Source organism: Colossoma macropomum, unplaced genomic scaffold (assembly GCF_904425465.1).
Source record: "Colossoma macropomum unplaced genomic scaffold, Colossoma_macropomum, whole genome shotgun sequence".
Taxonomy (NCBI): Eukaryota; Metazoa; Chordata; class Actinopteri; order Characiformes; family Serrasalmidae; genus Colossoma; species Colossoma macropomum.
The window spans coordinates 20,926,456-20,940,059 of record NW_023494810.1 but is presented as its reverse complement, the minus strand read 5'-3'; the positions used below and the strand labels follow the sequence as shown (position 1 = coordinate 20,940,059).

At 39.3% G+C, this 13,604-nt stretch overlaps 1 protein-coding gene across 7 annotated transcripts in view; it reads right to left on the bottom strand.

The window, feature by feature from the left end:
• The window catches only part of plekha6 (pleckstrin homology domain containing, family A member 6), a 98,387-nt gene that overhangs the window by 42,340 nt on the left and 42,443 nt on the right, over nt 1–13,604 (bottom strand). For all 7 annotated transcript variants that reach the window (XM_036558965.1, XM_036558966.1, XM_036558969.1 and 4 more), the window contains exon 6: nt 1,688–1,788. In XM_036558965.1, coding sequence (XP_036414858.1) covers nt 1,688–1,788 — 101 coding nt within the window. The remainder of the gene's footprint in view (nt 1–1,687; nt 1,789–13,604) is intronic.

Sequence of the window (13,604 nt, the reverse complement as noted above, 5' to 3'; positions counted from 1 at the left end):
CTATTCAAGTTGGTTTTGCTAGACTACTTTTACTTTTACTTGAATATAAGTCCAAGCTATGCTATCCATCTCTGGAATAGCTATGTACATTCCATGCATTAACAACACACTGCTCTTTCCCAATCTCAAGGTGCACTGCATTTCTGAGTGTTTTCCCTGCTTCAAAACACCTGAAGCAATTCATTGGCTCTTCTTGAAAATGGGCGTGGTAAGAACAGGGAAAACATTCAAATTTGCACACCAGGATCAGGACTAGGAAACAAACAGCAGAATGACAGCTACGTCTCCAGCGTACACCAGCAAAACCTGTTTTGCTCAAAATAAATGGACATTTTGGCAAAACAACAAAAAAAGCTAAGCAGGGGTGGGCATTGCCAATTGCCTCTTCCCCTTGGCCACGTTTCACATTTTGGCCAATAAAAATGTCTAAAAGGTCTTAAAAAAATAAGGTGTTAAATAGGCTAGCATTACATGGAGAGGCTATCACTACAGTAGCTAAACAGTACATGACCCACATCGGACAACGTAGGGGCTGACCAGATTGGTATATAGGACCATCACGGTCACCACAATGGCTCTTATTAATGTAAAGTTTTTTTTTTTTTTTTACCCAATTATCTCCCCAATTTAGTCATTTCCAATTCCACCCGCTAGTTAGGACTCCCCCAATCACACGATGCTATCAACACTAGGAGGGTGAAGGCTAACATAGGCTTCCTCCGAGACCTGTGAAACCAACCACCGCTTCTTTTCGAGGCCAATTGTGCTCTCTCGGACTCCCGGCTACGGATGGCTGTAGCATCACCAGGGATCGAACTCGCGATCTCCTGATGATAGGGCCAACGCTTAGACGGTTGCGCCACTCGGGAGCCCTAATGTAAAGTTTTTAATAAATATTTCCTTTTTCAAAACAATGCAATGCAATTTTTAATGAAAAATATTACGATTTTATGCATGTAGCTTTTCAAAGCTGTGATTGCTTGTTTGCTAGTTATGCTCAAAATTCGCTAAAAATTGTCACTACCGAAAGCATCACCACTGAAACATCTGGTCAAATTTTGGAAGTGTTGTGTTTTGGTAAAGACAAAACGGAATGTTCATTACAATAAGGTATAAAGTTGCTCAACACAAAAGGATTTTAGTCTAGCGTCAAAGTCAGCTACAAGTCATTTATCAGTTTGATAGAATCACCCATATAACGTTCCAACTATTCTGGCCAATTCAGACTGAATGGCCAGTGCAAAATGTTTATATCTGTCTACTCCTGCAGCTAAGAATAGTGCATTCAGCATAGTGTGTACTATGAAACAGCACTAAGCCCCAGAAGTAGTAGAGCACAGACAACCACACTGCACATCTGAGTACATCCCAAAGCCAGTCCCCAGAGATCAGGAGGTGAATAGAATGTGACAGTGCATCCACTCCTCTGGCACACGCCAGCCCAAATACACACACACAGCCCACATTCACCCTCGTGTGTATGTGTATGACACCACAAGCTTAAATATAGACTACTGTGGTTTTGTCAGGATGCCAAGCATGTTGTTTAATAGCCATTATTTTACACGCTGAACTAATACTATCCTTACTTCACAACTCGCTACTACTCTCATACATAACCCCCTCTTAACATCACAGCATCCTGTCACTGACTCTTCACCCCACCAAGTACCCAGCGCTCACTCACCTTAAAGGCAAACTTGCGGTTGATGTTGTCCGAAGCCTGGACTGGTCCGATCTTGAAGCTGAGGAGAGGAAGGCTGCCCAAGACTACTTCTTCCTTGTCATCTGAATAGAGTAAAAATGGAAGAAAAATAAAAAGGAAACATCAGGAGCATTCTGAAAACATATAGAAAAATAAGAACAGGAATTTGCAAAGGACTTTACATCGTACAGGACCATGAAAATATTCCATAAAATGCACAAAATTGTCAACTGGCATTCCAACCTACAGTAATGTGACAATACTCCTCAACAGGCATACAAGATTAGAATCTGAATCAGCCATGGACATTCCAGCATAAACAAATGTGAAAATTTTTCCACAAAATGCACGAAAAAGTGACAATTTCAATGATTATCTGCAATTCCAACCTACAGGAACATGTATATACTGCTCAAAATGCATAAAAAATAAGACTTCGAATCAGCAATGGAGAATTCCAACCTACAAGATAAGAGGTTTTGCTGTTATAAACAAAAACACAGCTGATCCACAGTCACTGTCCGGTGAGAGCAGGTGCTCCTCTTAGCTGCAGCGGTGTAGTGAACAGATAATGGCAAAGCAAAGTCCAAAGAAACTGTAGGTGAATCCCATAATAAATATCCATTTTAGTCCGACAGTCCAGGACTAAGCGGCGCTAACAACAGCACGAGAGTGACAGAGAGAGAGCAAAAAGAGGAGCGAACGAGTGAGGCACTTCGGCTGATTAAATAATGTAGCAGGTTGTTAATTTTTAAACGTGGGAGCGGGCAGGGCGGGTGGCCAAGAGGGTTTGCTCTTCTCCCTACTTCTCTCTCTCTCGCTCCCCAGGGCCGTGTGCTGCTGCTGCTGCCGTGGAAATGGGTGCTCTACTGAGAGAAGAGCGTGTGTGTCAGTGAGAATGAGCGAGAGAGCAAGTGAGAGAGAGGGGGGTGGGGGTTGTTGTGCAGTATATGAGTAAGAAAAGCAGTACAGAGAGAGAGAGAGACACATAAAGAGAAGGGAGAGAGAGAGAGAGAGAGAGAGAGAGGGGGGAGAAAGAGAGAGAGAGATAGCTATCAGTCGTGTGACTCAGTGTTGCAGGAATTCTGGATTGCAGCCAACTGTACTTTACCTGCTCCAGCTATCAGTACAAAGCCAGTACCCAATCACACACATACTCACACACACACACACACACACACACACACACAAATGCAGGTGAGTGTAAACAGAAACGCCCAGCGCTCACACAAACACACTCACAGAGACACAGACAGTGTCAGTTTTTATAGTGGCAGTACACGGGACCATACAGAGTGGGGTCCAAAAGTCTGAGACCACTAGTGAAAATGCTTCGTTCTGCCTTCTTTTCTAATTTAACATACAGCATTTTATTACAGATTGTATGATCAGTATAACACTTGAGTGAAAAGCACAACTGAAATTTTAACATGCATTTCAGAACAAAATCGAGCAGGCAGATTCCCCAAGTTTGTGCAAAAGCCTCTGATGAGTAGACCAAAGTAGATTACAAGCTTCAAAGGAAGTGATAAGAGTACTGTACAAAGGCTTTAACATGCTCACCAGAACAATTTTGTTTAATTTGAATAGTGATCTAGAGTACACAATCTTGAAATATTTCTCCTTTATTTTACTTTTTTTGTGTTTACAATTTTTCAAAATTCTAAAACTTGCTGTTGTTTATTTCCAGGTTTAATTAAAAAAATTTTCAATGTGGTCTCAAACTTCTGGACCCCACTCTATATACTGTGCAAAAGTTTTAAGCAGCCAAGAAAACTATTTCAAACCCTTAATCTCAGTAGTGAGTGTGTGTTTGCCTGTAAAACACTACATAACATTAGAATGAATGCAAATAATTATATAAATGCAGTAAACAAGGTCTTGTAGAAGTGTGCTTATAAAATAGAATACATTCAGGTTTGGGAGTTGGGGAGAGGGGGCACTTCATAGTTACATACATTATAGTATTGTTACAAGCCATTTATAAGATTATTTAGTCTATTTCTAGACATATGTGTCACTGTCAGGACAAAACCTTGTATCTCCATTTTTTTAAAAATATTTTTGATATTTAACATTATCTTTAGAAGAATACAGTTAGAAAAACACAGGTTTCACAGCACTCCTACTATTATATGGATTTATTAAATTCCATCAGTAGCACATCTGATTTAATTTAATGAAGGGCCGATTAGCTGAACTTTAAATAATGAACTTCATAAAAGAGAGGCTTGGAAATTGTTAACACAATTTCACAACTTACTGTATTCTAATGTTAGTGTTTTTATAAGAAACACCAAGATAAATGGCTTTACATATTATTTGCCCATAAGCCTATGACTTTGACACAATACTGTATGTTCTAGATGTTGGAACTGTGATGATTTGATTGCATTCAGCCACAGAGCATTAGAAAGGTCATGTACTGATCTTGGATGATTAGTTATGGATGATAAAAGCCAAAGATACTCATCCCAAAGGTATTGGATGGAGCTCTAATACACCACAACCCACTGCTGGGGGACTTTATACCCCTCTAGTTGATGCTTGGCACTGGACATGGTGACTTAAGCTCATATGAAGCTACTTCAGAGCACACCGTCATGTTTCCAATGCTTTTCTATGGCGTTTATGCAAGCTGTCTCTGTGTAATTGAATGCCTGTGTCAGCAATGGGGGCACCTTAAAGTAGCTAAATTCACTATAAGTATCTACACTGCTTGTCCATTTTATCAGCTCCACTCACCATATAAGTGCAGTAGTATCTAAGTATCTTTTGTAAAAAGGACTTGACAAAGTCAGGATATTGCTGTTCTGAAAATGTACAAAAACAAAAAACAACACACACATAAAGGCAGGCAGAAAAACAGTGCACTAAAGCACAAACAAATCAATAGTCAAAAGCATTCTATAATTTATGATGCTGCACCCGCCATTAAATTCTAACTGAAAAGACAAACACACAAAACCTCAGACGCGACATAAATACAAACAGCAGTCCGAAGAAAAGGAGACAATGATTATTAGTTCAGGTACAGAAAATCGTCCGGTTGTGTCAGTTGAAAGATAACAGCAACCTGTAAAAAAAATGTTTATTGTGCTTAAGCAGTTCACGCCCATGGAGACCGCAGGGCTGCTTCACACACACTCTTTTACAAACACATTCCCCAAATTATAGACCTTGTGTCACACTGACGCTTCATCACATGCACTCCACACACCTGTTACTTAAACAAGCGCACGCACAGGTCCTCACGCGCGATTTCATTTGATGGTGTGTCAAGGAAGCAATGACTACAATGACAGCAGTTTAAAAAGAAACAACAGGAAGTCATTCAAACGATTCAAACTCATTTAATCCCTTAATGTTTACAGCTGGCATGTCCAGACATCTGCCACTCAATCTTCCATTCATTTATTTAATTTCCAGCCAAGACAGAAATGAAGTACAAGTAATTCATTTTTCAAGAGATATTTCTGAGGACATCAGATGTAAGACAATCCACTTGCATAAGGAAAGGGAAAGTCAAATGAAAAAAAGAATGCGTTTCCAAGACTGGAGTTTAAAAAGTGATTAAAAGATACAAAGAAATAGGACTCCTAACAACCATGCAAGACCTGATAGACCACCAAAACTGTCACCATCTGATAAACAGTATTTAAAGCTTTTGTCTTTAAGAGATCAGCAACTCAGCATTATGGGTTTGAAAGGACGGGTAGCTGTCAAGACAAATCCATTAATGAGAAAGGAAAAAACCCACACACAAAAAAATAAAAATCAAACAAAGAAGCTGCTAGTGTTCTCAGAACAATGGAACCAACCACCCCAGTGTCTAGATCTCAACATCACTGAATATGTTTGGGAATACTTGGATCATGAAAAGCAACCAACTTCTAAGAATGAAACTTGGAGGTGTGAAAAAATATCAAGCAAGTCTCCCGAAAAAAATGGAAGCTGTAATAAAAAAACAGTGTGGACACAATAAATATCGAAAAAAATGTATTATTTGCATATGTTGAGAATTCGGTGTAGTTTTCTGTTGTTTTCTGTTTCCTGACACTGAAAAGTTAAGTTACATAATGTGATGGCTCTACATTTACATTACATTACATTCTAAGCCATTTTATTAAATAACTATATGGACTACTATGCAATCTGCCTGGGTTATTCTGGATTACAAAAGTGAGTACTTAAATTCTGGATCCACTGGCAGGTCCTGACCATTTAAAGGTCTAACATTTCCACACAGTCACATCCTAACAATGCATTTACAGTGGTTCAACAACAGATATGAATGCATTCTTCCCTGTCAGTTGGTTGCATATGGGTGTAACAAGGGTGTTCCCTACCAAATCCAATGGTAATTAAGTCTGGCTGAACCACAATTATGTAATGTAATTATTAGGAGTCAAGGTGCAGGTTGAAATGGTGAGCAGAGAAAGATCCATAAATGAAACAAAGGCAATGTAAAACCACACAAGAAGGAATAAACCTGACAGAACTACCTGGACAAAAACTGATGCAATGCAAAGGACAGAGGAGGACAAAGACAAAACAATGGCTACATAAGCACAGACACCTAACAAGACACAGGGTGATGATTACAGGGAGGGGTTTCAGTGTACACAGGTTGACATAGATGATATGGGGCAGAGTCAAGGAAACAAGGACACAAGAACGGCGAGGCAGAAAACAGCAGGACCTGGTTCATGACAAATTTACGCGTTCATTTTTTGAATAATCAAAATATCAGCGTACTACACATCAAGCGTTGTTGTCAAGACCACTTGAGGTAAGTCCGAGTCAAGAACAAGTTCTGGACACATTAAGTCTGAGTCAAGAACAAGACTATGAGTCAAGACTGAGACCAGGAGAGTACGAGTCAAGACCGAGACCAGATTAAGAAAAGAAGAAAGGTGGAAAAATTGGAAACTAATTTGTAGATAACTGTACATTCATCATCATTCATCATACCTGACATATGTAATTAATAATTGTTTAAAATGTATTTTTTAAAGTATTAAATAATATGTAGCCTAAAAATATTATTAATAATTATTCTATTATAATTTTAGTCCAACTTTGCATTGCAACTCTTGGAAGCAAATGTTGGGGAGGTTATTCTCTGCACCTTCTTCTCTAAAACTCATTCAGAACCACCACCTAACCTCAACTGAATATAAACTAAACCATATACATCCATTTTTCTTATTGAATGAAAACACATTAATAATAAAATTCTGATATGTCCTCAGGGAATATTTGTATTTTTAATTTTAATTTAAGATGGACAACCATCTATTTTTTGTGTATAAATATACAACATTTTCATTGTTGTTGTTATTTGTTATGAACCGTTAGAGCGGCGTTACATAAATTATAAATGTTTCATACATAGAGTTGTAGACCATGAACAAGCAAACACCACCTGTCTGTCTGCATCATGTTGGCTAGATTAAACTCAATATTTATACCCTAACATGCGTGTGGGCTGTTTTGACTTTCTACAACAAGTTTAGGCTCCAGGAGTCTGCGCAAAGATCTAACTCTCCTTTTTCAAAGACCAGGAGAAGACCAGGTCATGCTGAATAGCACTGACACTGATCAGAGATCAGCTTGTGATTTTTCTCTCAACAGCTGAGATTTGAGGAGTCTGGTCCAAGATCAGACATAACAAGCATGACTCAGGGCAACCTTTCCAAGACTGGGCCAAATGAACAACACTCAGTCATTACTGGCAATCTGTTCTTCACATCTTTCAGAGCTATTTCATCTCAGATTAACAATTCCCATTCCCTCTCTCTCTCCTGCTGGCATATCTGCAGTGACAAACCAATGCAGCCCATTTTTCAATGACTCCCCATTGTAAGAATGGCAGGCGAGGCATTAAATCGCTCTGTCACACATTTTCCCTCTGCCTTTTCCACAACACAGCTGGAGAGATGGAAGCGGGGTGATAAGGCGACGCTGGGTGTTCTGAATCCAAATGCAGCTCCACTGCCAGGAAATTAAAGCAGCCGAAAGGAGACGGCACAGACGACGGCCAAGCGCTCTGCTTTTACTGAATGCGATTCCGAATAAATGACCAGCGTGTCCTGGAAAGCCATTGAATTGAGGAAGGAAAGGAGACTTTGGGCTCCTGCAGTGAGTTTCCTCTACCACTCAGGGCAATCACGTTATTGAGTTGTATAATTAAATAACTTCCTTAAGGCATAGTTTGTAAAGTCTGGTGAAGAAGTTGTGCAATCATAGATAAACTGAATTTTGACTTCAATGATGTTGGTCACTTATTGTGAAGTCCAAGAGATTCACTGAAGTGCATTTCACTGTGTTTTAAAATGTTTCATTAAAAATAGCAAAATGTGGGTAATAGGAAAGCACAATGTGCTGATACTAAGCCAGACTGATATACCGTTGACCTATAAAATCAGCCAATATTCCATGGATTTATCAATGAAAATTCCCCTGATAATACACCAATATTACTACATAGTCACTTTTATATCAAAGTTTTATGTTGCAACGAACACTAAATTACTAATTTCTGAAGGGTACAGGTGCTTCACAGAGTCATCACAGAGACTTAGTTATGAGTCACCAACTGGTCATCTTTAATATACTGACCGGCCACTTCATTAAGTACACTTACCTTGTACCTACACTCTCTGTCTCTCAGGTGCATTCATTGGTCAGGACTCCCACAGGACCAGCACAGAGCAGGTATTATTTGGGTGGTGGATCATTCTCAGGACTACAGTGATGTGTCCTGCGCTGATATGAATGGATCAGATACAGCAGTGTTTCTGGAGTTTTTAAACACTGTGTCTACTTACTTTCCAATCTATTATACACCAACCTTGTTGGTCCACCTTGTAGATGTAAAGTCAGAGACGATAGCTCATCTGTTGCTGCACAGTTTGTGTTGGTCATCCTCTTGTCCTTCATCAGTGGTCACAGGACACTGTCTACAGGATGCTGTTGGCTAGATATTTTTGATTGGTGGACTATTCTCAGTCCAGCAGTGACACTGAGGTGTTTTAAACTCTAGCAGCACTGCTGTATCTGATCCACTTGTACCAGCGCAACACACACTAACACACCACCACTACATCAGTGTCTTTTGGGGGTTCTGACCATTGAAGCACAGGGTAAAAGGGGGCTAACAAATTATGCAGAGAAACAAATGGACTACAGTCTGAATTACAAAGTGCACCTAAATAGTAAACAGAGCTGATAAAATGGACAATGAGTGTAGACACAAGAAAGTGTACACTGAAGTGGCCGGATGGTGTATATGAAGGCTGGACTAGTAAGTGCGATCACAAAATGCCACTACAGTTGAAAGCAAAAAACATGTAAATACATCCAAACCTATACTTTGGCAGAGACAAATTTATTTCAAACAGCCTGCTAAGTCACATTAAATAATACATACATGTAATGTTTATTTACTGGATTATCATGGTGCATTAATGTACCTATGTAGAGTAAATTTTCTTCTGTCTCTGCAGGTTTTCCATAGGGCAACACACATGGCATTTTTGAGGAAAATTTCAGCATTTTCTGTACAGCTTAAGTGTCTTGAAGGGTCAAAAGAATTGCAAAGTCATGAAAATACTTCATATTTTCTGATAGGCTTAATAACATGCAAGTTGCTGAAGCACTCTGTTTATTTTTGACCCCATTAATTTATATTATATCGTCAATTATTGGAATTTGTTGGTATCAGTGCCAAGATATTCATATCAGGTGAGCTCTAGCTCATATCATTTAAATGTGTAAGTACAGGTGTTCTCTACAATCTGAAAAAAGGTACTTACACACAGTCTTTTACTGTGATGTCCAAGAGATTCCCTCTCAACCCAGTCTACAGTAGATAGTGAGTATAACTGCTAAAATTCTTTTAACAAGGCCACTGACTGGGCCAGACTGGGAATTAAAGGGCAGGGGAAGTGTACTGGCTCTGATCTCCACCAGAGAGGAGAGAGGAGGGGCAGAACAGAACAATTAGCCAGAGAGACTGAGGCAAAGTCAACAGGGTTGAATCATGCAGTCTCCACAGGCCTCACTGGACTCCCACGCATAATTAAGCCTGCTTAGCTGCAGAAAGAAACAGTAGAGCGAGGGAGCAAGGCCCGACCCGGCAAAGAACCATTAATGGACCCATTAGTGGTCTATGATTAGTTTGCAGCCTTGGACGAAACTGCTCTATGTGAATCCAAAACAGGTACAGTGGTATTCTAGAAGCTACTACCTATTCAATAATATTAATGGGCCCATTCCCTACATGTTTCTTGTATTTTGCTTTTTTTCCTGTGTGAGTTTATGTTCCAAAAACAGTCAAAATTAATTTTTACATGACCATTTTCCAAACTCGCTTTATCCCTCAGAAATAAGCAGATGCATTACTTGGCCTTTAAGAATGCTCAGTTCTGATTGGCTGCTTTATATCATGCCTCATTCAAAAAGCAGTCCGAGTTGAAACACTCCTTACTAACTTTACATGAATGATCAGGGCTAAACTGCTGTAGGCTGAATAGGTGGATATATGTACAGTAAATGTATTGCTTTTCACAACATCACAAAAGGAATGAATTAAAATCAGGCTGATTATGTAGCTTATTTTTGACAAATGAACAGGGAGTGAATGATATGTTCTAAATGTTCATGCATTACATAGAACTCTTTTTTAAAAAGAAAAAAAAAAGTGAAGAAAATTTTATATTTTCATGACCTGGGTCCTTTAATATATCTTTGCTGTCACAAGAAAATGGTATATCCAAAATGAAAACAGGAGAAAGTAAAAATATTATGAGCTAAAATGAATTTTGGACCATTTCTACTGGTCCATCTATCAGCAAACTGTCATTTTCAAAGTGTAAAATAATAAAATCATAAAAAATGTGTAACAATGTGTAACATAATATTGGCTTCCCCAGTGACCAATGAAAGTGAGGTTGCCATAGTGATGTTATAGATCACACGAACTGTCTAGCTGACAAACGTATTCACCTCCATGGCTAACAGTCGGGCAACATGCACCGTACACGCTGTTCTCTCTGAAAAGCACAAACCCTTCCGTAAACACACACACACACACACACAAACGCACACACTATCCTCACACAAAGCTCAGGGTCACTCCATGCTGGCATGTTTCCAATGACACAGTCCCATGTGAACACGTACATAACAGAGGCGAAGGCTATGGTAGATCTTTGAGCATGCAGAACGCAGCCTGTAGTCCACCATCCCCCTATTCTCCCAACCTATAAAGCCCCATGGCATGCACGCAAACAGGCAGCCAGGGGTCAGGGGTCAGCTCCTCTCCCTCTATCAAAACCAGGATCAAATGCATTGGATTCCTCCCATGGGGCAATGCAGGTGCACAAAGCCAAGCACGAGTTCAAACAGACAGCACTGGAGCCTCCGGCTGCCCTGAGAGAAGCATAGTCCCGCAAGTCCGAGAGGGTTTAATGGAATAATTGTTTTTTTCAACGTAATTCCTATATGCCACATCTGTAGGATGACTCTAGGGTACTGCCAGATTACTGTGGTCAATATAATATGTTTCACTTTAAAAATATTCAATACATATTCATAAATACAACATTTTTCAGCACCAGGGAAAAAAGCAGAAAATATATATTTAACAGACAATCTCCACGAATAAATATCTCATATTTCGCACCTGTCGGCTTTATTACAGCTTCCATTCTTTTTTGAAAAACTTGATTTAGATTTTTTTTTTTAAGAAATCTGTAGGGATATTTTTCCACACCTAAAAAGTTCAGTCCTAGAAGTTGGTTGCACTTTCTTCTTCTCACAATCCAAATAATCCCAAACACATTCAATGATGCTGAGGTCTGGACTCTGTAGTGGTCAGTCCATTGTCATAAGAACACCAGCAGCTTCTTTGTTTGATTTGTGAATTTTCTTTTTTTTTTGGTCTATTTCCTTTTCTCAGTAACAGCTTCAGACAGCCACACATCCTTTCAGACTCAGAATACTTGTACTTAAAGCTACACTATGCCAGTTTTGGGAATTTGGAGACCTCTCTGATGAAAATGTGGAAATGCATGCAACATGTAGAAGAACATTTTATAACGTTGGTTGTGCTTTAGACCCCGAGCAGATGAATCTAATAAATGCGAGCACATTTATATACATATTATAAGTGAGCTTACAGTCAACAAATTTTCTGTTCTTTTCTAAGTACAGACAGACACACTGAAATAACTGTCTGTGGTAACTGAGGTGCAACACAGATGTGACGTTTAAGTTGAAAAATGATGGAATACTCCTTTAACAATCCCTGAGGTCAACAGAAAGAAAGAGAGAGATGAAAACAACAACTTAACTGTAAGAAGCCTTCAGTCTTTTTCCCCTATGATACTGCCGTAACTACATCAATAGTGGCTTATGGAATGACGTGGGCAGACTTATAACGGACAAACAGCTCATCAGCTTCATGGCTTTGAAATGGATGAGTAGAAATGAGTTTTTGACTCAGATGCTATGGAGTTACGAGCTCTGAATGTGGAGGAACAGGCTGCGTATGAAAACAATACAGAGTGGCAGACTGGAGCGAGCAGAGCAGGAAGTGGACGTCTGATCTGCTCTCAGCCTCCAGGGAGTAAGAGACACCCAGGACACCTCTCATATGCCCATTACCTCACATACTATTGCCATAACACACACACCTATTGTGAGAATCTGTATGAGAGTTTTCCACTGACCTGTGAACTCCTGTGGCTAAATATTGCTGGGCCTATCTATAAATCTAACTTTAACCCGTAACCCCTACACTGCAGACTCTTAAGGCTTCTTATTTTAAATTTCATGAGGCTATTATAAAACTACAGCACTGTAGAAGTCAGAGACCACTCTTTTGTTTACATAATCTTCTGTCAAAACAGCTATGAGGTACAAGTTCCTCATTTTTTAGTGTCAGGAAAAAAGCAGGAAACATATATTTAACAGAAAATTACGGAGAAGCCAGTAACTTAGTAAAATATTCATTTACCCACTCTTTACTTTTGTGCACTCTACTGCCTCTTTGATTATTCCATCATTACAGTCTCAAAACCAACATGTTCCAGCTGTGTCCCAACACAAGCTGTTCCCAAAGCTGTCACTGACACCATGTTCCTCTTCAAACAGGCAATTTCACACAAGCTACCACCCAAACACACCTTAGCTACCCCGGACTTTCTCTCTCATGTCCATCTGAAAAGGCTAAAGGAGCTATTTCTGAGGAGATAAGATATAAGATATTCTACCTGCCTAAGGAAAGGGAAAGGCAAAGGAAAAAACAGGACTTCAAAAAATAAAAAAATACAGAGAAAATGGGTCTCCTAACAATCATGCAAGACCTGACAGACAACCAAAACCATCAGATGAACACCACTTAAAGCTTTTGCTTTTTGAGAGATCGTGGGACATTACATGAGTTTTTAGGACCATGTCCTATGTCTTTGGCATGTCCATGTCACAAAAACAGGCTTAAAAAGAAGGCTCGGGTTGATGTTCAGGTCTCAAATCTACATGATACTACAAGATACGATGACAATAGTAGATAATTCACTTATATTCTTGGAAGATACGCCCTTCAACAAGTTTTGAGTTCTTTTTGAAAGCTATTTCAATGTGCTTGTACTTATCAGATTAATCTGCTTGGGGAAGGGGTCTGAAGCATAACCAACATAACAATTGTTCTTCTACAGGTTGTATGCAATTACATATTTCCATTAGAGAGGTCTCCAAATTCCCAAATTTGCATAGTGTAGCTTCAAGTACAGGTTTTTTTTTGTTTTGTTTTTGGGTTTTTTTTTCAGGAAAATTAGATCTGGTAGACCACTAACACTGTCACCATGCTAAACGGTACTTAAAGCTTTTA